The 24,716-nt window shown below is 50.3% G+C and overlaps 1 protein-coding gene across 9 annotated transcripts; it reads right to left on the bottom strand.

Moving 5' to 3' along the window:
• Nucleotides 1-243: 243 nt before the first annotated feature.
• ralgapb (Ral GTPase activating protein non-catalytic subunit beta) lies at nt 244-23,253 on the bottom strand. Of its 9 annotated transcripts, none has more exons than XM_067232343.1 (32): nt 23,114-23,253; nt 21,769-21,979; nt 20,213-20,415; nt 19,863-20,029; nt 18,879-19,065; nt 18,325-18,456; nt 17,707-17,885; nt 17,216-17,317; nt 16,565-16,612; nt 16,094-16,141; nt 14,937-15,088; nt 14,485-14,701; nt 12,560-12,761; nt 11,655-11,822; nt 11,428-11,542; nt 11,059-11,206; nt 10,744-10,808; nt 10,482-10,620; nt 9,392-9,513; nt 8,694-9,028; nt 8,084-8,271; nt 7,445-7,548; nt 7,175-7,330; nt 6,977-7,024; nt 6,115-6,324; nt 5,752-5,910; nt 5,298-5,481; nt 5,026-5,148; nt 4,220-4,356; nt 3,988-4,093; nt 3,162-3,398; nt 244-2,526 (listed from the first exon to the last, which is right to left on the bottom strand). In XM_067232343.1, the coding sequence occupies exons 2-32, from the start codon at nt 21,943-21,945 to the stop codon at nt 2,333-2,335; spliced, it is 4,752 nt and encodes a 1,583-aa protein (XP_067088444.1). In that variant the 5' UTR covers nt 21,946-21,979; nt 23,114-23,253; the 3' UTR covers nt 244-2,332. The 9 variants fall into 9 exon arrangements, with proteins under 9 accessions (XP_067088444.1, XP_067088436.1, XP_067088429.1 ...); XM_067232335.1 differs by having other exon boundaries at nt 7,175-7,327; nt 9,392-9,525; XM_067232328.1 differs by having other exon boundaries at nt 9,392-9,525.
• Between the last annotated feature and the right edge of the window lie 1,463 nt (nt 23,254-24,716).

Below are 24,716 nucleotides of genomic sequence, written 5' to 3' on the forward strand. Positions count from 1 at the left end.
TCAAGTGAGCCATTTCTACTTTCATTTGAGGTAAACCATACCAAGATATTAACTACAACTGTCCAGTCCAATCCCATTTCAACTCGTCGTTGCACTGGGGTTGCAGGGTTTAGTCATCTTCCACCTCTACTAAGAGTAGTTTTAGCTCTCTGCTGCCCTCTATTTGTTAACAATTGACTTTCTACCTCTACAACTCACCACTGTTCATATCATACTCATAACAGACCAAACAGCAGACTGAGATTAAGAAGTTAATTAAAATCTTTATTCCTTACATGTGTTACATTCAATATCCACTGTTTCTCTCAGATGCACATATAGTTGGCATAAATACAAACAAGCATTGTGTGTCTTTCCTAGTGATGAGCTTACAGACAGGTGGAATTAAACTCACACCCTCATATTTACACATGCTACAACTTTATACAAGTTGATGCCTTCAATATGTACACATTGTCATTCAAGAAAAAAACGATTCAGTGTGCTACCATCACAATTGTATTGTATTAGCACAAATCACAATGTATCGAATATCTATTCTTCGGATTATTTGGATACAAGGAGGCTGCCTGCCACAACATGAAATGGTTTGGATGTCCCAGATTGCCCCCCAAAACTTGCTAATTGACACCAGTGTACATGCCGCTATTGATATGTAATGGTGTTTATAAAAGTGAGTTATTTCTTATTCAACCTCATAAAAACATGAGATTCAGCTCTTGCCCAGAAGCAGTTTCTACATTATGGTAACTGCATTCGTTAGCTCCTCCAGGTACAGTAATGGGTTTTCTAAGTCAGTATGGATTTATCCTTTAACAGTCGCTAATGAAAATACTGTATCAAAAGAAAAGTAACAATCAAAAAGTGAAAAAAATCGGACCAAAATTTAAGAAAGAATCAGTGATGCATCTTATTTCAAGAAAAAAAGAAAATGAAAAATAGACCGCTCGGGTGAATATACACAACGGTAAATATCATGCAAAAGATATTTCAGCATTATTTCTCATATAAAATACATGAATATAAAATCATCAGTGTCGTAAGATTCGGCAACATTTATATTACAGGTATATTAAGCACAGGTATGTGTGGAGTGGCAGCATCTTTAACAGATCCTACTATGCTCAGCCCTTGGCAGCAATATAGTAGTTGTAGTAGTCGGGAATAAAGCACACAAAGACACTGCCTGGTGGAAAGCTGTTAGTACAAATCAGAATTTGGTATGAGGCTGAAGCGATGCGTTACACACATACGTTACACACGCCTTACAACGACTGTTCTCAGGACTAACTGAGGCCACAGTCATTCCCCCCCCCCCCTCGTAGCTTATATGATATGGAGAGAACCGCAAGGCTAGGGACATGGAACCCAGGACCGGTTACCTTGTAGGCAACTCTGAAATGCCACGGTTTTAACAGTGCAAGAAAACAGAAAGCAGACGAGAAAAAAAAAACGAAGAATGCCTTCAACTGAGGTCAGGTGGCAGGAGTGCAGCGAGTACGTGCAAAAGGACAAACAAAACAAAGTACTGCAAGACTACCTGAGGTTTCAATGAAAAGCACGCTCGCCACGCCTTTCACAAACTGGCATGCGAGTTTGTTAGTTTGAAGGGAACCTTCAATGGGGGATTTCACAAAACCGGATAAAAAAAAAAAGGACTATTACATGGTTAGAAATGATATGACACTTCTGTTAACAGTATTAACTATGTCTGTAGTGTTGTTTTTCCAGCTTGGCAAGTCCTGTTCCCCAGAAAAACTAAAGAAAACCCCACATCCCAGTACCCACACTAGCATGGCATTGAAGTTAAAGGCAAGTATGGACCATGCATGCTACACGGTGCGCTAGTGTGGACATGGAACGGCCAGCGTATGAGAAGATGGGGAGGGGGTTCCGACAGTGAGGCGGGCCACGCCGAAGCAGGCGAGCATCTGGAAACCTACAGCGGAGCGGCCGTGGGGGACAAGTCCCAGCCGTGGAAGCTTCTGGAGATGCTAGGTAACAGCAAGGACTGCGTCCCTGTGTGGGGGTTATTGGGCCTGCTCATCTGCCCTGTCCTCACCGACTACTTCCGCTGGAGGTGGCGGCCATGACAGTGATGCGAGGGTGTGGTGTACTTCGAACCACTTTGCAAAAGTGTCACTTCTAACCTCTTCGCCAAAGTGTCACTTCTATTCTATCCACTTTGCAACAACATGGTCGACAAGTGCTGATATAAATAACACCAAAACGAAAAGAAAGGGAAAACGTTTATAAATATATAGTCTTTGCAGTCCTTTGCGTCAGTCTCTCTCGGCACTGGGGGGGGGGGGGGGGTGGAAAGTCTGTGGGGTCACGGGTTCAGGCTGGTCTCTCCGACCTCCTGGAACAGAGACGTGTAGAACTCGGGCTCCAGCTGCTTGTTCCGGTAACGGTTGACAACCTCGGCGATCTTCTGTTTTCTGCGGACGTGAGGCGGGTTGTAGGAGTCGCTCTCCAGCCTCCTCCTCCGGCAGGCGTTGATGACCGTCTGCCTGACCAGGAACCCTGGGGGAGGATGGAGGGAGAGGGGGAGGATGGGAGGAGAGGGGGAGGATGGGAGGAGAGGGGGAGGATGGAGGGAGAGGGGGAGGATGGGAGGAGAGGGGGAGAATGGAGGGAGAGGGGGAGGATGGGAGGAGAGGGGGAGGATGGGAGGAGAGGGGGAGGATGGGAGGAGAGGAGGATGGGAGGAGAGGGGGAGGATGGGAGGAGAGGAGGAGAGGAGGATGGGAGGAGAGGAGGAGGATGGGAGGAGAGGAGGAGGATGGGAGGAGAGGAGGAGGATGGGAGGAGAGGGGGAGGAGGATGGGAGGAGAGGGGGAGGAGGATGGGAGGAGAGGAGGAGGATGGGAGGAGAGGGGGAGGAGGATGGGAGGAGAGGAGGATGGGAGGAGGATGGGAGGAGAGGAGGATGGGAGGAGGATGGGAGGAGGATGGGAGGAGAGGGGGAGGATGGGAGGAGAGGAGGAGGATGGGAGGAGAGGGGGAGGATGGGAGGGGGAGGATAGGATGGCGAGGCAGGGGGAGAGAGGACCGAGTGATAAGAAGATAGATGACCACACACGCACGCACGTCTGCTCTCCCGCCCACCCGCGGTCACACAGCCAGGCAGACGGACGGACGGGGACGGGGGTCCTTACCCAGGGACCTCCTGCTGACCACCATGCCGTCCACCAGGGGGACCACCATGCTGAACTTGCCCGTGGCTCCGTGGAGGCGGATGCGGAACAGGCCCGTCCGGAGAGGGTGGATGAAGATCACCTGGACGTCCTTCTCGGAGGACGCCGCCCTGGTGGACGTGCTGCTGCTGCTGCTGCTCAGGTTGTTGTCCACGCCTGTGCTGGTCTCCACCAGCAGCTCTGCCAGGGGGAAGTTTTCTGCAACACACACACACACACACACACACAAGTCGACGTGAGCTTGTCATTCCACATGAACAACGCCGTGATATTCTATTATATTGAAATACAATTGATGTTGAATTGATGTTCTTTGCACTATTGTTCTTCACTTGTCTTAGGTTAGCATAGGTTTGTAAGGTTAGTATAGGTTATTTCAGCTACTGGTTGCACCATCAGCAATATTGCACTTCACTTGTCTAGGGTTAGTATAGGTTTATAAAGGTTAGAATAGGTTATTATGTGTATTGTGTTGATTTAAAGGTTTAGTATACTGTATTGAATATTTTATATTATTTGTATATGAGGAGGTTTACAATATTTTTGCTTATCATAGATGTAACCTATGTTCTGTGTACTTATATGTTATGTTATGCCAGGTTGCTTTGCGTTGTCTTGTCCGAAGAATTTCAGTGCCCAGTCTGACAACAGTGTGTTGTTCTGTGCGTCTGACACTAAAAGACTTGAACTTGATATTCTATCCAACAAAACGCATCGAGCGGACGTGGCAAACGAACAACCACAGTGGTGTCCTCTCCTAGTGCTGCAGAGCGACAGGCTGGCGTACCGATGTCGTCGAAGCGCTCCACCCAGACCACCAGCACCTTGGTCTCGGGGCCCATGGGCGGGATGCTCCTGCCCGGGGGCATCTTCTTACACTTGGCCGTGGGACTCTGGCAGGGGCAACAACACACATCCGTCAGCCTGGGTCCTGGCACTGTGATGCGCTCGTGTGATGAACCAGGAGCAGGGGGGGGGGGGGGGGGTGTCCTGGTGAGGGGGTTACCCTCCCTACCTACCCTCTGGGCGGGGGCCAAGCTGTCCGAGTGGCTGGGGAAGAGCTCCAGGGTGAGGCTGGACTGTTTGAGCACGCTGGGGAGCAGGTCCATCTGGGAGTCGGAGTCGGCGGACGGGAAGCTGTTCTCGGACGATTCGGCTGGGGGGAGGGAAGAGAGGGGGAGAGCGGAGGAGGGAGGGAAGAGAGGAGAGGGGAGTGGGTGAAGGAGGGAGGAGAGGAGGGGAGTGGGTGAAGGAGGGAGGAGAGTGGGTGAAGGAGGGAGGAGAGGAGGATGGAGGAGAGGAGGGAGGAGAGTGGGTGAAGGAGAGAAGAGGAGGAGGGAGGAGAGGAGGGAGGGGAGTGGGTGAAGGAGAGGAGAGGAGGGAGGAGAGGAGGGAGGGGAGTGGGTGAAGGAGAGGAGGAGTGGAGGAGAGGAGGAGAGGGGTGAGGTGGAGAGAGGAAAGTGGAGAAGAGGAAAAAGTAGAGGAGATGAGGAGAGAGGTAAGCTCAGGCTTCGTTCAGTGGCTGTGAGGAGCTAGCGCCTAACGCGATTACAACGCGATTACAACTCTCTAAAATGTGCCGGGCAGAACATTCAGGGACGTAATGGAGAAATCGATAACGATGCGTCGAGGGAAGGTCCTTTGCAGCGCGAATGCACTCCGGCCGGGATACAAATCCACTCGCAACCGGCAGACACGAAAGATCCCCATGGGCGGAACCCCGAATCGATCGCGCCAGTAATGAAGAGAACGAGACAAGGAAGGACGAAGCGGAGGCAGCGGAGCGGGGGATACAGAGGGATGACGGAGGGATGACGAGACCGACCGGAGGAGTCTGTCGGAGACGGAACCACGAAGGCCATCTCGGTCAGGGCGTCGGCGTAGTACAGCACCCTGCGCTCGCCGTCGAACACGCCCCCGCCGGTGTCTCCCAGGGGGAAGGTGTCATCTGTGGGCACACGGAAACAGCCAATCAGCATCGGGCGAGGTGTGCGAAAAGAAGGGTCACTGTCACGACCAAACCTGAACATCCCTGTGACCAGAGATGGATGAATAGACAGGATAAACAGACAGCCAGATTCTCCCCCTCTCTCTGACCTGGAGGACTGGAGTCAGGCCCGGTCCCATTGGCGGTGGTGGTGCTGTTGTTGATGGACCAGCTGGTGTAGACGCTGCCCGTCCAGCCAGGGTGCTGGCCCACCTCCACGGGCCAGCCCAGAGACAGCAGGAACTCCAGGAAGTGAGGCTGGACACTGGAGGAGCTCTCCACGTTCCTGAGGATCTGGAGGAGGAGGAGGAGCAGCTCAGGTGAGCAGCCACAGTCGGGCGGATAACTGTCTGAGCTGACTTCTTGTACACACACACACACACACACACACACACACACACACACACACACACACACACACACACACACACTGCATACACCTATTAGTCTTCTCAAATACTTGTGGTTATGTGGTTATCAAGAGCAAATGCAGGGTTGGGTTCTAGCTGTGTGTGTGTGTGTGTGTGTGTGTGTGTGAGTGCACGTGTGTGTGTCAGGCCTGACCTCCTGGCTGCTCTTCTGGCCGGCCCTCATGTAGAAGATGAAGACCGTGTCGCAGGGTCGGCAGGGCAGCAGATCCAGGTAGCTCATGTCCTCAAAGAATCCCGGCACGCCCGAGTCCAGAGCGATCAGGTGGGGGGGCAGGCGGCTGTTCCCAGGCTCCTGCGTGGGGGGGGGAGAGAGAGAGAGAGAGAACACAGCCACTCTGGTCAGGTGACCCATCCATCTATACACCCACCCACTCCTCCATCCAACCCTCCCTGAAATCCCACAAGATTCAAAAAAGAAACATCCATAAAAGCAAACGGTGTCTTGGCAGCGCTCCATGCCATGCCCGGGTCCCCGGCCGTGCGTTGGTGCAGTTACCTTGAGGGCCTCCAGGGACAGGAAGCCAAAGTGGGAGAGGAAAAGGCGGGCGGTCTGGAAGTCCTGGGAGGGCGGCGGGGGTCTGCAGTCGGTGCGGGGGTCCGGGAAGCCCTTCTTGCCCCACAGCTCGTCGCTGTAGTGCTCCAGGGTCGTCTCGTACTCCATCTGCTTCACCATCACCCCTCGCAGCTTCTCATGCTGCAGCTCCAGCTGGGAGAGGGAGGGGGGAGGGAGAGAGAGAGGGAGAGAGGGGGGGGAGGGAGGGAGAGAGGGGGGGGAGGGAGGGAGAGAGAAGGAAAGAGGGGGGGAGGGAGAGGGAATGAGGGGGGGAGGGAGGGAGAGAGAGGGAAAGAGAGAGAGAGGGGGGGGGAGGGAGGGAGGGAGAGAGAGGGAAAGAGGGGGGGGAGGGAGGGAGAGGGAATGAGGGGGGGAGGGAGGGAGAGAGAGGGAAAGAGAGAGAGAGGGGGGGGAGGGAGGGAGGGAGAGAGAGGGAAAGAGGGGGGGAGGGAGGGAGAGGGAATGAGGGGGGGAGGGAGGGAGGAAGAGGGAGAGAAAGAAAGAGATAGAGAGAAAGAGAGAGACAGGGGATGAGGGTAAAAGCGTCTCTTCATCCCCAAACCGTCCAGAGTCCACCCCAGTGTCAAAACCACACCTGTGTCAGACCCCCCCCCCCCCCCCCCCAGGAAGCCGAATCACCCGTCGTAGACCAAACCTCCTCCCGTCCGACACCCAAATCACCTCACACCCACCCACCCCCCCCCGTCCTGATCCGCTCCCCACACCCCTAAAACACCGATTGCGCCTGCCCCCAAAAGGGAACCCCACACACCGGGTGGCGCTAGTGAGCCGGACAGGCACTCACGTATGGATCACCGTACAGCCCCGAGGAGCCACGGCAGAACGCCTCGGCCTGTCAAATCAGGAACACCACAGTTCACACACCTGACTGAGGCCACCCCTCGGCAAAGTTCAGAGGTCGCCGGCGGGGGAAACGTACGGGGACCTGAGTGATGTCAGGAGGGGGGGGGGGAGGGGGGGATATACGAGGGTGTCGTCCTACCTCCTTGTCTACGATGTCGTGCAGGTCGGGGATGCTGAGGTCGGCTTTGACGAAGGGGATCTTGTCCACCTCCTCCGGGAAGGGCCGGTGTTTGACGTTGAAGCGGACCCCTACGTCGTCCTTGGGCGTGGGCCGGGCCTCGGGGACGAACACCTGCTGCGGACCAACACACACGGAGGTCTGCACGTGCCTGGTACTGTGGTGTGTGTGTGTGTCTGAGAGTGTGTGTGTGTGCATGTCTGAGAGAGTGTGTGTGTGTGTGTGTGGTACCTTCTGGCTGGCGCGAGCCCCCCTGGGCTGATGGAAGAGCTGCATGGTCCAGGCATGCCTCCCGGACATGCCTCTTATCAGCATGGTGATGGACGGGGAGGGATCTACACACACACACACACACTTGTTGACATTAGCCATAAGATATCACAGTGAGTCTGCAGACGATCTGATAGGCCGAGAGGCAAATCCAACCACCTTTACAAACCATAAACTCAGTCTACAGCTCTCCGTACAACCCTGTTCTAAGTTCCATCCGTTTAACGTAGCCTTTCTCAACCCTGGACCTCGGGTGGGGACCCCCTGTAGTGCATGTTCTAGATGTTTCCCTCTGACAACCCACCCGAGAGCCAGGGTTGAGAAGGGCTGGTCTGAGGGAGGCCGGTCTGAGGTAGGCTGGTCTAAGGCAGTGGTTCCCAATCCTTGTCCTGCATGTTTTAGATGTTTCCCTGCTCCAACACACCTGATTCAAATAAATGGGTCGTTATCCAGCTCTGTAGAATCCTGGTAACGAACATGCATTTGAATCAGGTGTGTTGGAGCCAAGAAACATCTAAAACATGCAGGACAGAGGGTCCCTGAGGACCAGGGTTAAGGACCACTGGTCTAAGGGGAACAGCTCAGGAGAGGGACACTGACTCTGCTCGTTGCCCAGGGGCTGCTCCAGCATGGCCAGGATGACAGAGTTGTCCAGGACAAAGTAGCGGAAGTTCCTGTGGCTGGTGGACGTCAGTCTGGAGTACCGAATCAGCGTGTCCTCGTTGAGCAGGCTGCAGGGGGAGGCGGGGCCGCTGGGCGACGGGAACGCCCCCAGCACCTGCATTATACTGAGGGGGGGCGGAGAATGGGGAGGGGTAGGGGTCAGAGTTGGAGCGCCCAGTGTTTTCAGCTTCTGTTTCAGAGAGCATGGGTGTCTAGGTGGACGGACTGCAGAAACATTTGTTGACATGGTGTAAAATGTCAGCCGAACTTTATTTACAATGTAGTCATGAAAATCTTATCAGATTCCCGTTTTACGTAGCAACGTATTCAGGACGACGCGGAACAAACAAACCCGTATTGATTTCGCTTATATCCAACGATGTACCGAAGGGGGTCGGATTTGAACCTGCAACCTCTAACTTTGCAGTCAAATACTCTACCACTGAGCTACACACCCCGCCCATCATTGACGATTCCCCATAACCCATCCCCACCCCCATCCCATCACGGGGTGGGGGGGGGGGGTGTCGAGTGGGGGCTTGCTCACCATGACAACGTGGCCTCGGCCGCGTCCTTCACCCTCATGGAGGCCGGGTTGTGCTCCTTGTCCCCCTTGTGCCTCGCCTCCTGGTCCCCCGTCCTGGACTTGCTGCCCGAGATCCCCAGCTCCACGATCTCCAGCACCTCGATCAGGCAGTCCTTCTCGTCGAGCATGTCGGGGTGCTCCGTGAGCCACACGCACAGGCACTGGAAGGCGGCCAGGATCATGGAGTGGAGGTCCCGGGAGTGGAGCGGGGCGGGCCGGCTGCACTGGTGCACGATGTAGCCGCACACCGAGCTGACGGCGCGCTTGCGGTCGGACGACTCGGCGCTGGCGCGCACCTGGGGAGGGGGGGGGGCGACGGCGTTAGGGGGGGGGGGACTGTGTGTGTTTGTGTGTGGGGGGGCCTTTTGAGGGGATGCGTCCGTACTGGCGCGCGTGTGTGTGTGTGTGTGAGAGAAAGAGAGTGTGAGAGAGCGAGGTTGAGAGAGCGAGAGATTGACAGTGAGAGGGAGTGAATGTGTGAGAGAGCGAGGTTGAGAGAGCGAGAGATTGACAGTGAGAGGGCGTGAATGTGAGAGAGAATGAGTGAGAGGGAGAGTGTGACAAAGAGTAGAGAAGGAGTGAATGTGAAAGTGGGTGACTGAGTGAGTCAGAGAGAGAGAGAGAGAGTAGAGAGAGAGAGAGAGTAGAGAGAGGGCTACCTTGGCCAGGCCAGCCAGCAGCTCCAGGGCAGCCAGGGAGATGCTCATGTCAGGCCTCCACTGGGAGTTGAGTCTCTGGGTGACCAGGTGGATGCTGCGGATCAGCAGGCCTGCAGCTGTGTCTGTATGGAGAGCTACCCATATCACGCCCCCAAGAACAAGATGGCCGCCAACACACACACACACACACCATACCAAACACAGCACACCACACACACCACAGCACAGCAGAGAGAGACGGAGAGCTGGGGTTAGTAGTAGGTCACTGCCAAGCAGAGCACATCCAGTAAGATACACATCAACAAAGCATGTGTTTCCATGGTTTTTAGTCACTTCCAACCAAAAGGACAAGGTAACACATGACACAGAGCTAGAATCCATGTTTGTAGAATTTTCAGACAAGACAACCTGACTTTTTTGTGTTTGTTTTTTACTAACAAGAGAAAATCTTTGTTACAGTAAGGCCGACACAAGGTGAAGCCGGCACTATATACTGCATGAAGTCACAGACTCTCCATAAGATCTTATCAACTGTAGTAAAACAAAGTCAGCCAGTCAGTGGGCATAGTTCCAGCCAGAGGACATGCAGTTAAAACATCTGATCTTTCTGTTGCAAAACCTAGAGAAGTGCAACGTTTGCAACAACAAAAAAAGAAGAAAAAAAAGATTTGCATGCGTTTTTATAAACTAGATAGTATCCGTCAAACGGCACCGCATCACTGCAAATATGAAAAAAGCTAAAGTTCTGCTTGATTTGAAGCCCCTTTACCTAAAAGCCATATATTCCTGTCATAACACAAGCATGACTGCCAGCGGTGGAAACAGACACAGAGTGAACATCAGAACTACGATGACATTACCATCCAACCACATCATGCAGCTTGTCAACTTGGAGCCTTTAAATCTGCTTAAGGCGGACCTACGATGCGCATGGAACATGTCGTGAACGTGTCTTGGGTGGACGCGGGCATTTAACGTCATTACAAAGTGAGTGAAGCATCGAGGAAAGCCTCCAGGAGTCCCCTGGGGTCCTACGGGGTGACCGGGTGTGTGTGTGTGTGTGTGTGTGTGTGTGTGCGGGAGGGCTCACCGTAGTCTCGGAGGAGGGCCTGGGCCGGCCTCTCGCTGTCCGGGGTGGTGGCCTCCGAGCTGGCTCCGCTAGCGTTGCTGATGCCGCTGTTGTTCCTGCTGTGGCTCTTGGACAGAGAGTGGCCACCCTCCGCACTGGCCTGGGAGGGGAGGGGAGGATGGGAGGGGAGGAGGTGGCAGGGAGAGTTTAAGATCATGTCTGGTACAACCTTCGTCTAGACGTTGACCGACTACGGCCGGCAGGAGACGGATGGTTGTCTTACCACTTCAGCTTGAGCACCGATAGACTCCAGGAGAGCAGAGTCCTGGACCATATTCAGCATCGCACCTGTAGGAGACGACGACAACATTGTTTCACAGCCGTTTCGTTCTGCAGGTACAAAATCGATGCTCGGAATGTGGACGCTCAAAATGCGGGAAGACGACAGGCTCGAACGGACGGAAGCGATACACGCGGAAGCGACGCGATGCCATCCAGAAGAAGGAAGCGTTCGCTTCTGCTTCGTAGATGCTCATGGCCATCTATAGACATGACATCCCTACATGAAGCCTGTAGCCAAAGCAATAGAAACCCTGACCTAGGATCATCTGAGTGTTGGTGGGGTCCGTCTCAGTCTGCAAGGCTCCGATCAGGATGTTGACCAGGCGCAGTTTCAGAGACAGGAAGGAGACAGACTTTTCCTGAAGACAGTTGTCATCGTTGCTGAACTTGCCTTCCAAGAGAACCTGGGCGACAGGAGAACATGGAGATATCTGCTGAGTAAACCTTTTTCCTACGACAACGTGTACCTTCCAGTAGTAGATTCCGGTAACACCTTTGACCTTTTTTTTTTATTACTTTTTACAAAAGCAATCACTAAATACAATAGAAACCAATCTCCTGTCCATCTGACTACACAGTGGACTCACTGCACTGGGAGGGTGGTCTAGACGACTGGAGAGATTACCTCAGATTTGAGGCTGCCAAAGTGGTGTGGTAGGGGAAGCATGGACAGCAAGATGTTGATCGAGGCTCGCCTCAACTCCGTGGGATTCACGTAGCTTTTAAACTTGGACAGTTCCCTGGGGAGAGACGGAACGGGATTACCCGCGTGTGTTTGGTTTGGGTGCCTGGGCGGCCCAGAGGGGAAAGCACTGAGAAGCCCTCAGAGCCAACAGTGACGTGGGCTCTCACCGGTCAGGGAGGATGTTCTCCAGGGCAGATATGAAGTAAGGGACCACCACGTTGATGCCCTTCAGGTCGGAGCAGAACAGGGCCGTGGAGTTGAGGATGATGCTGGCCAGGACTGGTCTGCAGATGAAGTCGGAGATCTGGAGGCCTTGGACCAGAACCATGTAAAACCTGCGGTAGGATACGGGCACAGTAGCAGCTTAGCAGCAGTAGCATTTCAAACAAATGTGTGTTTACCTGGACAGGTAGACAGTGGGCGTGTGTTTACCTGGACAGGTAGACTAGTGGGCCGGTGTTTACCTAGACAGGTAGACTAGTGGGTGTGTGTTTACCTAGACAGGTAGACTAGTGGGTGTGTGTTTACCTAGACAGGTAGACTAGTGGGTGTGTGTTTACCTAGACAGGTAGACTAGTGGGTGTGTGTTTACCTAGACAGGTAGACAGTGGGTGTGTTTACCTGGACAGGTAGACAGTGGGTGTGTTTACCTGGACAGGTAGACAGTGGGTGTGTTTACCTGGACAGGTAGACAGTGGGCGTGTGTTTACCTGGACAGGTAGACAGTGGGTGTGTTTACCTGGACAGGTAGACAGTGGGCGTGTGTTTACCTGGACAGGTAGACAGTGGGTGTGTTTACCTGGACAGGTAGACAGTGGCTGTGTTTACCTGGACAGGTAGACAGTGGGCGTGTGTTTACCTGGACAGGTAGACAGTGGGCGTGTGTTTACCTGGACAGGTAGACAGTGGGCGTGTGTTTACCTGGACAGGTAGACAGTGGGCGTGTGTTTACCTGGACAGGTAGACAGTGGGCGTGTGTTTACCTGGACAGGTAGACAGCGGGCGTGTGTTTACCTGGACAGGTAGACAGTGGCTGTGTTTACCTGGACAGGTAGACAGCGGGCGTGTTTACCTGGACAGGTAGACAGGCAGGATGTCCTCTCCAGTCTTCTTGCTGCAGAAGATCCTACAGAGGGTCCCGCAGGCCTCCGCCCGGCCAGACTCGTAGTTGTCGGGGAACTCGTTGGCGTCGAACATGGGGTTGGACACCACGGTGTCTGTGGACATCTGGGAGGCCTTCCTCCTCAGCTCCACCCCCGTCTGGGTGGCCAGGGCTGGGGACAACGGAGGGGGGAGAGAAGGAGGGGGGGGACGGTCAGAAGCTGGAAACACGGACGCGTACGTGGGATCCGAATTGAAATGAATAAAGAAGCAAATTCTAAACTTGTTTTGGCCTTAAGTCAGAGTACAAAGAAGCGTTGGCTTGTCGAGCTGAAGAAAGAATGATTTACAAGATGCCAAGAGTGGGGAAAAAAACGCTTGCAAGTTCTTCTTTGGTTTCTCGCTGGTGTCTTAATGGAACTGGACAAGTGGAGGATGTGCTCTTTAAAGGCTGATGTCGTTATCTCAGAGACAGCATCCAATTGAGCTCATGTTCCAAGCAGAAGGTCTTTTAAGTTTTTTCCCCCCATATATATGAAAACCGCTCTAGAGGTTTGGAAATGAAGTACTTAAAATCATTTCGATCTGTCCAATTTTGTTTAAATGCAATTTGGATGACATTGCAATTGGATACAATTAACTCCAATGCTAGTAATGTGACTCCCAGGTTTCCTAAAGAGAAAAAACTGTCCTCTGTGTCTGATCTCAAGTCCACAATTCCGTGTTCTAGTTTTCAGAAAGTAGCAGTCCATCCGTCAGCTCCTTGGAAACCCTCGAGGCAGCAGGCCAGAACTCAAACACACTGACGAGACACGGACAACATGCTCTGGCTGCACAGGAGACATACAAACTGAAAGGGACCCACAGGGGAGATACCAAAGCTGCTTAATTCGTAAGCTTTGTAACAGCAGTTAGGATGACTACTATTGATGAGAATGAGGACCTTCTGGGGGTTAATTGGTGTGATCCAAGGCTGTTGGGATTGCAGAGCAGATCGGTTGGACTGCAGGCAGAATGAGTTGAGCTTCTTCTGAATACCAAACCAACCTTTCACCCCCTACGTTAGCCCTGGGTGGCCCCACCCCTCCCGCCCCACCTCTGCTCCTCTGTTTAGAGAGAATGGCTATGGGTGTGTTGGAACCCTCACCTAGCCTATCGGAGAACGACATCTACAGAAGGTTCCTTGCCAGTACAGACTATGAATAAATAACCAGAGGAGGGTAAGGTTTGGTCAGTGTGGAATTCAGCAACATCCTTCTCCCAAAAAAGGAAAAAAAAAATACTTATTTGACAGATAAAAAATGAATTGCTAGCAATGTCAAAAACAAATACAAGATAATGATGAAAATTGAAAAGAAAAAAAAAGAAGAAAGGACTGTATGCCTAGGCAAAAAAAGAATTGACTGCATGATTTAACTTGAGGTAAACTTATACTCCTACTTACAAGATTTATAAGAAAGGAGAATTTGGAAAAATGTAGCTGAAAGATAACAGAAATAAAATGGAAAGGAAGTAAAGAACAGCAGTAAAAGACGTGCCACCGCGTGTTTCCAATCAGGTTCAAATTTTGTGAAAGCTTTTCTGCGAGTAATTCAAATTTCAAACATTTTTATCTACAGCAATGACTATGTAGGTATACTACCACTTCTACAGTATAAACAGATTAGTAGGAAATACAGTAACATTTTGTACACCTTTCATGGGGAAAAAAAATACACAAAACACACCAAACATAAACCAAAGTGTCCCTAACTGTCAGAGATAAACAGTAATGGCCAACCAGATCCTTTGGATATCACAATCGTGCAGGTAGGAAGTTTTAAACAACAAACTAACCAAAAGAAACCAAACCGACAGCCTAATGAGCAAAACCCCCCCTGGCCTTGACTGACTTACCAGTCATACTGCTGTCTCTGCTGAGACCTGTGTGCAGCTTGCAGTGCACCAGGGCAGCGTCAAACAGCCATTGGCCAAACAGGTTGAGAACGCTGTTGACCTTTGGCCTGGCGGGGGCGGGCAGCGGGCGGGGCTCGTAGCTGGTCTGGTTGGGGCTGGACAGAGGGGAGGAGGACGACGCCTGGTGGGCTACTTTGGACTGGTGCGCCGTGCTGGCCTGGGTGGTAAAGGAGTGGACACACATGAGCTCTTCCAACAAGTCAGAGGAACAAGAGTTAGAGGGTGAGAATTATGAGGAACCTTGTTTTGTAAAAAAAATCTTTACGTTTTCTTTTTTTTTTTTTTTTACAAACAAGGCAGTTCATCGAAGACAAAAATGTAAAGTGACACGAAACCAAAGAGACGGCAACACTTTTTTTCTCCTCAAACTCTTCGCTGCAAAAGGAACTTACGGTGGAGGCTTTGCTGGTTGTCTTGGTGACGCCTGTGGGCTTGTGTCTGCGGCTGTGAGGTGGCGTGGTGTTGGTGGTCGTCGGAGGAGGCGGCATGCTCAGTCTGTTGACTGGGGTGGGGGGGGCACTGTCCGACCGGGGCCGGGAAATACCTGCGGGGGAAGAGGAGCAGTGGGGGGGATTAGAGGACTTGCATGGAGAAACAAATATCTAGGCTCCGATTAACTTCCCCAAGATCGTATTTGTCTAGCTAGCAATGCAGCAATGCCACACTGGCCCAAGATCAGTGAGTGGACACCAGCTCATTCAGATTGTTGACGTGAAAACACAGTCTCCCCCCCCCCCCCCCCCCCCTCATCACCCATATTTTGGTTCAATGCGCCACTCAGATTTGGGATGTTAGTATCATCAACAACATAGCTCGTCATGTGCGTCTACCCCTTAGAAAAACAGCACGACAAAAATCAAAATGCAGGCGGCAGCCCCTGGAGGGCCCCCTGGGATAGCACGCCCCATCTCTGATGGATTTGATTCGCCAGACCTTGCAGCCAATGAGGTGGCTGCAAGTCATCATGACTAATGGGTCTGCCGACCCTGAAGATCCAAATCGAATCAATGTTTCATTGCCGATCCTCATCCAAAGCTCTCCTGCAGCCTTTAATGTTGTAAGGATCACATTGCCCTCACATCAGGACATCTCGCTGTCTAAACCCATGACCCCAGCCTGTCCAGCAGGCTACATGCATACCTGCTGCACACACTGACACACTACACACACAGTGATTGGGTGAGTGTTTCCCCATTTCCAGAGGGATCAAAACCAAACCTTTTTTTCCCCCAGATTTTTCATAACCATATGCAAAATTGTCAATGCTGATGAATGCAAAACGTTGCAATGTGCTGCGCAAACAAATTACCTGTGTGTGTGTGTGTGTGTATGCTTTCAGAAGTACACTCTTGTGAAAATGCAAAAAAAAAACAACAACTAAGGCACGCTTCTGTTACAGGACTGAAAATGATTGCTCCCCCCCCCACACACACACACACACAGAGCATCTTGATAGCATGCAGCGTTTCCACACAATCACGTTTTGCCAACCCCAGCAAATCCATCATGTTTAGCTCCCTTATGATTGGTCGGGAGTCTTACAGAGTACCATAGGACGGAAGGCGCTCGCGGAAATTGTTCCTAGACACTGCGACACCTGAAGAATGAAAGGTTATCAGAGCCAGCCTGAAATATCACACAACAAGACACAGAAGACCTTGGGTTACCTACACAGACATCCCATCGATCAACACATGGAATCAAACTGCAGCCCTGTACTAACATCCTTCCAAGATGGCTTGTGTGTAACATGTTCGCTGGATGTGTGTGAAGATCGGTTCGCCAGAATTAACAGTGGAACCTTTCCCCCGCATTAGTCCTACACCCATAGAACCCTTTTGTGTGTGAGGAATCTGGTTTGAAAGAAGAAGAAGAAAGCCTGTTGTAACCCCCACCCACGCAAAAGGTGAAAATGTTTGAAAATAAGAGTCTGTTCTTCCTAGGATTTGTGTCAGTGTGGGCCCATTAAAGCATTCCCATTAGTTGCTGAGGTGATTGGGTTTAGTCAGGTTTAGTATACCTAGTGAGGGAAGCCTGTCTCGTATGTGGGTCCTAGAGACTGTCACTCCTAAGGGTCAGAGGAGACAATAGTGCAGTTTTGTTAGAAACACAGGGAACAAGAGCAGGTTTACGACACTGTCATGACAGAGGACGGTCACATGCCTCCCGTCACACGTCCCTGGAGTTTATGACGAACTCGCTGTCGGTTACCGCAACACAATGCCAAGTCAAATAGCCGTGACTCATTTCGTCTAGGTGTGAGTAAAGTAAGTGCAAGTTTTACCATATGGTTTACAACGGCACACGGCCGTATGTTGAAGTGGGACAGGTGCTTATGTGTGCTGTACACAGTCAGTCTGGGGGGGTAGGGTGTCTGCTTGACGTCTATACAAACATGCTAGACATTTGTTAGAAGGTCAAAAGGCAGCTTGGGAATAAGTAATGAAATAAGCCAGGTCTGGTTTCTGTCTGAGAGGCCTAAGGGCAGACAGACAGCTTTGCGGGCCCACCTATAAACCAAAGCCTACGTGGCTCGCGGTCGAGTCGTTTGTAAACACATCCAAGGACCGTACGGGAAGGTATTTGACGGTGAAACCGCATATCTCTACATTCGTTGTGTTCAGTCTGGAAGTGAGAACCGTGGAGCTCTCTGAGAACGTTGTGTTTTTACCGCTGATCGGGGAGGTATTTTCTGTCTCGTACAGAATGTTTTTTTGAGTAGCGTGTGGTGAAGGCAGAGTTTCTCGCATCTCTCTCTTTGCCACCGCGACACCTGGAGAGAAACAAACATGTTCAACATCCCTTTCGGACGAGCAAGACACAGCTGTCAGAAGATTATGGGTCAACATGAATAAAAACCAAACAGGAAACGGTAGAGCCAGTGGCCACAGCAACAGGGCTGGTTTCCAACAATGCTGCAGGTTGGTGTGTGGAAACCCACTGGCATTGACTGTAATGCATGCAACCTCTTGATCTACGGTCGAATGCTCGACCACTGAGCCACTGAACCACACCCATCACCCAACCAGCACTCCCAGGCTCAACCTCAACCATTAGAAGGTCTAAACCCCAAGGAGATCTGAGGAGAAAGTCTGGCGATCATCTTGAGCTCCTGAAAACAGTCTTGACCGTCAGAGCGGGGCGACGGCGGGGTCATCTTACCCAGGAAGGCGTCGACCAGGCAGCTGACCCCCCTCATGGCCTTGAAGAAGATCTGGGGCAGCTGTTTGAGACAGGGGTGCTGGATGATCTCCTGGGGAACACTGCTCACGCCCAGGAGCTGCTCCTGGAACTTGGGGGTGGAGCTGACGATCACAGGGTTGCTCAGGTCCACCGGGTTGCTGAGGGACATGCAGCATTCAGTTGGGAGGAGAGATGGAGGAAAGCGTTCACGCACTACATGGGGCTCATAAAGGTGTCCGCGTCCTGCACACCCAGGGCTGTCCAAACCTGGTCCTGGAAAACTACCCTCCTGTAGGGTTAAGCTTGTCAACCAGCTCACTATTAGAATCAGGTGTGCTGAATTAGGGCTGGTATGGAAAAGTGGAAGATCGGTAGTTCTCCAGGAGCAGCTGGGCAGCCTTGCTGTTCATTCTACAACTTCTACATGTGCTCGGGCTTGGCTTTTCCCCGAGCATGTTTTAACCCACGCTGCCGTGCGTCAGCCGAGTCCTGTATGTGTGGGGGTAGAGCTACGGTAGCCTCACCTGAGCGTGTTTTAAATAGGCTGTGTTGTTTATCAGCGGAGCATGCGTGGAGGTAGAGAGCTTGTCGGTTCACCTGAGCATGTGGAGGAAGCGGAACCAGGTCTGGGCCACGCAGTCGTTGTCCATCTCTGCCGGGATCAGACCGGCGTCCTCCTCGGGAACTTTGAACGGCGGGAAGGACGGGCCGTAGGTGAAGCGCAGCAGTCTACAGAAACAAACACACAAACCACTCTCAGGGACTCAGGCTGCCAGGTGTGCACTGTCCAGGTTGACAAGAGCACAAGCAGAGAAGCGAGAAACACTGCATTGTGGGACTTTCCAAATTTCCAATATGACAATTTTTTTGGGCAGTGTTTTGCACTGCTTTGTGGGGAACTTTGCGTCTGTTATATGTAAACTGTACATTGGAACTTGGACACAAACTACATTGATGTTGAATAAAGTGTACAATGTTAGGGGTAGCAAACATCTTCAGACACAACTTGTACATCAAACGACATATTTATTCCCGTTTCTTCTGGCCTGACCCTGTGAGGTTAGGGTAGGGCCTCCTAAACTACACCCGTGTCCAGTTCTCGACATGGCCAGAGCTCTGTGGTTGCGCTGTGACTGTAGGCCGAGATCTACCTGGACGTGAGGGCAGCGATGACCTTGCTCCACTGCTCCACCACGGGCGGGTGGTGTCTCCAGTTGGCCAGCATCTCCCTGGCCGTCTTCCAGTAGGGCGGCGTGGGGAAGCAGCGCGTGCAGGCGAGGAACCACACCTCGAACAGCACGCTGATCAGCTTCTCGGCCAGCTTCTCTGCCGTCCCGCCTGGCGGGGGGGTGGGGTGGTGGGGGGAGCGGAGGACGAGTGGAGGACGGGCGGAGGACAGAGGGCAGTCAGGAGCACACCCAAACTTCTACTGTATATTCACACGTGTCTTGAACACTAGCCAGCTGTTCTGGGAAAGTGTGCCGATACTAAAAGAACCAGTCTGCATTACCTGGAAGCAAGTGCTTCCCTGTTCATTAAAGCTAGGAGGAACCGACTTAACGATATACCGTTCAGTCGGTTGTGTGTTTATTCGCTTTGCTGCTAAAGGGAAGGTCACTGGTTAAACAGCTTCTCCATTTTGCAACCTCGCTATAGTGGACATCTCCAGACCTTGCCTGAATGTGAACAATTTCACAGTGCTCTGATTGGGAAGTACCTGCTGCAAGATCAATTTACCATTGGCATATTTTAAAACTGATCAGTAGATCAAATCTTACCATACATAACCTTATCGATAACTTACATTATAATATTGACTTATACCCATATTACATTATTGATTCTTTTACTGCAGTCTTGTAGATATGTAACCTTTTATGTGTGTAATCTCCACGTCCTATGCTTCGACCGGGAAGAAAGTGGTCTGGAACATAATATATGACGTAATATACTGGACTGCCATTTGTATTTGTGTCTTATCTTTATGGCTTCTATGTTCACTATAAAAATTGTCTCTAGATAGAGACCAATAGAGGGACTTAGATCAATACAAAATTCTTGAGTCCTATGTCTTGGGGTTAGGGTTAGTTGGTGTTGTACCCTCTCGTGCATGAGCCGGGCATGTTCAGACTGACCTCCCACGGTGGGCGGAGCCAGCAGCGTGTCGTTAATGCGCAGCAGGAAGAGCAGCAGCACCTCCCAGGTGTCTCGGGCCATGCAGCCGGACTCCCGGGCCAGCTTCTGCACCGCCGTCAGCACCTGCTGGCACAGCCGGAAGTGCATGGGGCTGTAGTGCTCCGGCCTGGGACGGGGGAGGGGGGAAATAAATAAACAAACAAGAAATGTAATGGTTTTATCTACAAATCAATGCGTCTGTAGAACAGCAAATTGGTTCTGGGACACAGGCCTATTCTTGGGACATTGATCCACTGACTGAGCTCTGAAGTGTGGCCCAGAGTGTGTCTGCGAGGGCGGTGGGGTCTACCTGGGCAGGAAGAGGTTGTGGAGGTGTTTGAGGATGGTCTGGACGTAGAGGTTGGGCTCCTTGACAATGGGCTGGGGGATGGAGTCCCGCGGAGAGACGAGGGCCATGATCCAGTCCGTGTACACGTCCACGCACAGCTTGACCGTGTCCCCGTCCAGAGGCAGGGTCAGCCCATAACACAGAACCTCCATCGTCCACTTCACCTACAATCACATGGACAAGGTCCCACAGCTGAACTCCTGGCAATTATAATTGACCCAGTTTGTAGAGTGGGGAACAGCACTTATCTTAAAAATGTCATGTCATGTTTAATCTTTGAGTCTTATTACAATAGACTGAGAAAACAGGTTTCAGATACGGGACACTTAGAACAGGGCCCCCCTCAGGTAGGACAGATTCTTGGAAAAAGCCTGTGTCTCACTTGGTGGAAAAAAGGAAGTGAGCAGAGTGCTTAGTCGAGCTTATGTAAACAAGCCCAAGGTTCTGGACACACTCACTCCTGTTCCATGGGCTACTTTCAAGGTTAGAAAACGAATGAAACCAGTCATTTCACAGCCTATTCCTGTTGGACTGGTCAACTGACAGAGGCTAACGCCCATCAAAGCCACCGGCCTAATAAAAGAGTCCAGCAAGCTAGAACTGCACGAGTCTCTATCAGTGACCATGTGCCGGGACTTTATCTGGTGAACTAAAATAAACTGGAAAGACAAGAGCGGGGCTGCAGACACTTAATAAGAGCATGCGCGGGTACATTCTTTGGCAGAAGGCATACATTTTTATTTGCCAGGTCACTCTGTCACAAACAGCCTTATCTCAGAGCTCGGGGTCAGGAGTGCTCAAGGAGCTGTCCGCTGGGTGGGGGGGGGGACACACTGGTCAATAGAATCTCAGGGGCCGAATCCCCTGAGGATACAAAGGAAATCCTCTCAATGTTATCAAGCAGCACAGAGGCTTGGGGCTCTGCCTGAGACTACACAAACATGGGGAAGTGAGCACATTTTCCACAGACGAACGGAGTGCACAGAAACACAGGCCAGGGCTGTTCTTTCTCACTCCGCAATCAGTAACAGAAAGAGAGAGAGGGGGGACAGAGAGTAAGTGAGGGAAGAGCGAGAGAGAAAACAATGGAGCGCGGAGAGGGGAAGGGAGGGGGTGCTTGTGTGTTTGGGGTGGGGGGGGGTTTCAATCATGCACGGCAAGAGAAAACTTTCCATTGGCCAGCCCAAGGGGACAGAGGACAAGGGTAGGTGAGCAGGTGACCGTTCAGCCTTGATGGTTTTCTCCCAAAAATAAGGGAGTAACCAAACTAAAATCGAAAAGCCCTTGGAGGTCCATGTTTTAAGGAAAAAGCAAAACAACACCATGAACTGTGCAAAAACAAAGATGAAACGGTTTCCTCCCTCCTCTCTGTTCCACAGAATGAGAATGCAACTTCCTCAACGGATTAACATATCACACAAAAAAAAACTTGTTTTTAAAATGGAAATGTAGGGTTCTGCCTCATACTAAAAAGGCAAGCGTTCACAACCCTCACCGTTAGAAAGTTCCTTTCTTACCTCTTTGTCAGTCTTGAGCAGACTGTCTGTGGAGGGGATTCCCAGGGTGACCCCCAGGGGCTTGACCACAGCATTGGCCACATCACGTCCCACTGCTGGGGGGTAACTGTGCAGAACGCTCAGGTGACCTTGGTCGCGTTGCACAACCAGGTGCAGGGACCTCCACTCTGAGTACATGGTAGTGTTGATGACTACTGGGTCCGGTCGCTCCCTGCACAGAAAGAGGTCAAGAAAGTGTCACTGTTCAATGGTGACATTGACAGGAAGAAGTGAGCATGAACATAGATGGTTGACTGAGAGACACAAATGACTGGACTAACTTGTGATTTAAAAAAAGGTAGTCTATGCCTTGTGTGAAACAGACTAGCATGTGTGTTGTTGAGAACAGTAAAGTGATCTAAACTAACCTCAATGGTGGAAGATCGCTGTGTTAGCAGTTAAAGGTCATCTTGAGCTCAATCAGTTGTTCTATGTACAGTGAGTTAGCCACACCTTCAGACAGTACCTAGGTGCACCATCTGGCTGTCCTTTCAGACTACATGGTTTCCTCGCCCTATATCTGACCTGTCTCTACCAGGCTAAAGAAAAAAAATAAAAGTACTTTAGTTACTAGCAAGCTCGTAATTCGGTTAATTTAAAACAGGAACTGTGGGAGCGCCACAATAAGGGTAGTGGAGTTCAAGATCGCAAGAAAATGTTGAGTCACACCAAATAAGAATGTTATGAAGCTAGCAAGACAGGATAATCAAACATGGATCAATACTGTAACTGTAAAGAGCTAAAGATGACATAAAGGAGAGTACTGTACAGTAAACAACGCAGCGGACTTGTTGATTTTAGCTTAGCTATCAACTGCAGCTAGCTGTTAGACTAGCTAGCTAAACAGACAAACTCCACCATTGCTAAAGGGGTTGATCTTAAACAGTAGCTAGCTACCCAACAACTCTTTCCGTGGACAGGTGGCTTATTGGTTTACTATCTAGCTAGTTAGCTAGCTGTCCTACTAAGATGACTCCCACTGTAATGTATTTGTTGTGGTTAGCTGGTTAGCTACCTAGCCTTAGCATTAGACAGTTACATTGTAAATTACTAGCAACCTAGCTAACATATGTCAGGACAATTCTGGGGACAGGACAAGCTAGATAGATACATCTCCGAGTACCACACCATCTAGATAACTAGTCAGTTGACCTCAAACTAACCAGCTATGACAGCTAGCTACACTATCAACTAGACTCACCTTAGAAAATCAAGACGAGCAGACAGCTGGACACAATGACAACATGCTAGCCAGCCAGCTAGCAAATAACGTGAGTGCTAATGATGTAGCATGTATGCCATTTACCTGTGTTAGAGAAAAAGGCTGTCATGTCATCAGTTTCTAAGGATAAGACGAATCAAAAGAGCAGACGATAAAGATATTGCAGAAGCATCTTTGATGCAAAACCCGTGTCATGCTAAAATGCAATCCGCAGCGACGTCAATTGTCATCCGGTTGACAAGGCTCTCCCTTCCTAGTCTCGAAAGTAACTGACCACTGGGCATACTCGTTTTGTGTCAAGGGTAGGCTCCACTGAGCGGAGTTTTTGCTAGGTTGAATGGAATAGTTAATAGTTTATATAAACTGATCCGGGGAATTAAGTTTGGATTTAATCAGGTTAGAAACTGGTATGTGTGAGATTGGCGCGGTCTGTCATCTATTCCTATTGTTATTGAAAACATCGTGGATAGCATGGCCATTAGGCTAGTAAAAAAAAAAAAAGTATACAGTAAAAAAAAAGGTTCTCTCTCTCTCTCTCTCTCTCTCTCTCTCTCTCTCTCTCTCTCTCTCTCTCTCTCTCTCTCTCTCTCTCTCTCTCTCTCCCCAGATATTCAACATTTCACTTCGTCTGTTGAACATTTACTTTTGACTTGATCTCTTTCATTCGGACTGTCATTCTCTCTCTCTCTCTCTCTCTCTCTCTCTCTCTCTCTCTCTCTCTCTCTCTCTCTCTCTCTCTCTCTCTCACTCTCTCACTCTCTCACTCTCTCACTCTCTCACTCTCTCACTCTCTCACTCTCTCACTCTCTCTGTGTTTTAATGTGATCCTGTTTTTGGCCTGTAGAGAGCGCCTCTCACACACAGATAATGAGGAATAGGGAAAGAACATTGGACTGCAGGTGGAGACAGCGTTCATTATAGTTTTTCTTCTAAATCGTTACAGTGCACAGTTTAATGTTGTCGACAGTAGGACTCTGATTGTTCAAAAAAAAATATTGGTTCAGGGGCTATCTATTTTGTCTGTTGTCAAATGTAAATATATTCAAGACCTCCCAGACCAACTCCACTGGATTTATTGTTATGGAAATGATTGTGTCATGGTTAATGCTACTGTATGTATTATATAATATAATTACCACATTTGGCCTCCTTTGGTCTTTTAGTCTGAATGTTTTTAAACATTCACAGATTAACCTAAGCCAATTATGATTTTGAAAACAAATATTGATTTCTCATTACATAATTGCAGAGCTATAATAATGAGGCTAAAATTCCTTATCAGCATTATCTGCCAGTGACAATACATTGTTGATTTTAGTTTTTACCATCTAGTCTAATCAACCATCTATTCAGTCTCATCTATTTTAGATAACCGTTTTTTGTTTTGTGTGACTGTGTTCCTCTAAAACCCTACTTAAAATAATCTTTCAAGCCGTAGTTTGATACACAGATATTGATGTGTCAAGGGACATATTTTTGAAAGTTACATGAAACATTGAGTTGCAGTAGAAGTATTGGTAAATGGTCATTCAGTGTGTAAAGAAACAGCATATTGATGTACAATTCGTTGACCCCATGTCAGTTCTAAGGTTTGTGAATCTACAAAATGTGTGCTTTACTGTTGTAGAGACAAGGTATGGTTTGATGAAACACAGTTGAATTTTTATTTGAATTTGACATATCATTT

Source organism: Osmerus mordax, chromosome 1 (genome assembly GCF_038355195.1).
Source record: "Osmerus mordax isolate fOsmMor3 chromosome 1, fOsmMor3.pri, whole genome shotgun sequence".
In the NCBI taxonomy this organism is placed as follows: Eukaryota; Metazoa; Chordata; class Actinopteri; order Osmeriformes; family Osmeridae; genus Osmerus; species Osmerus mordax.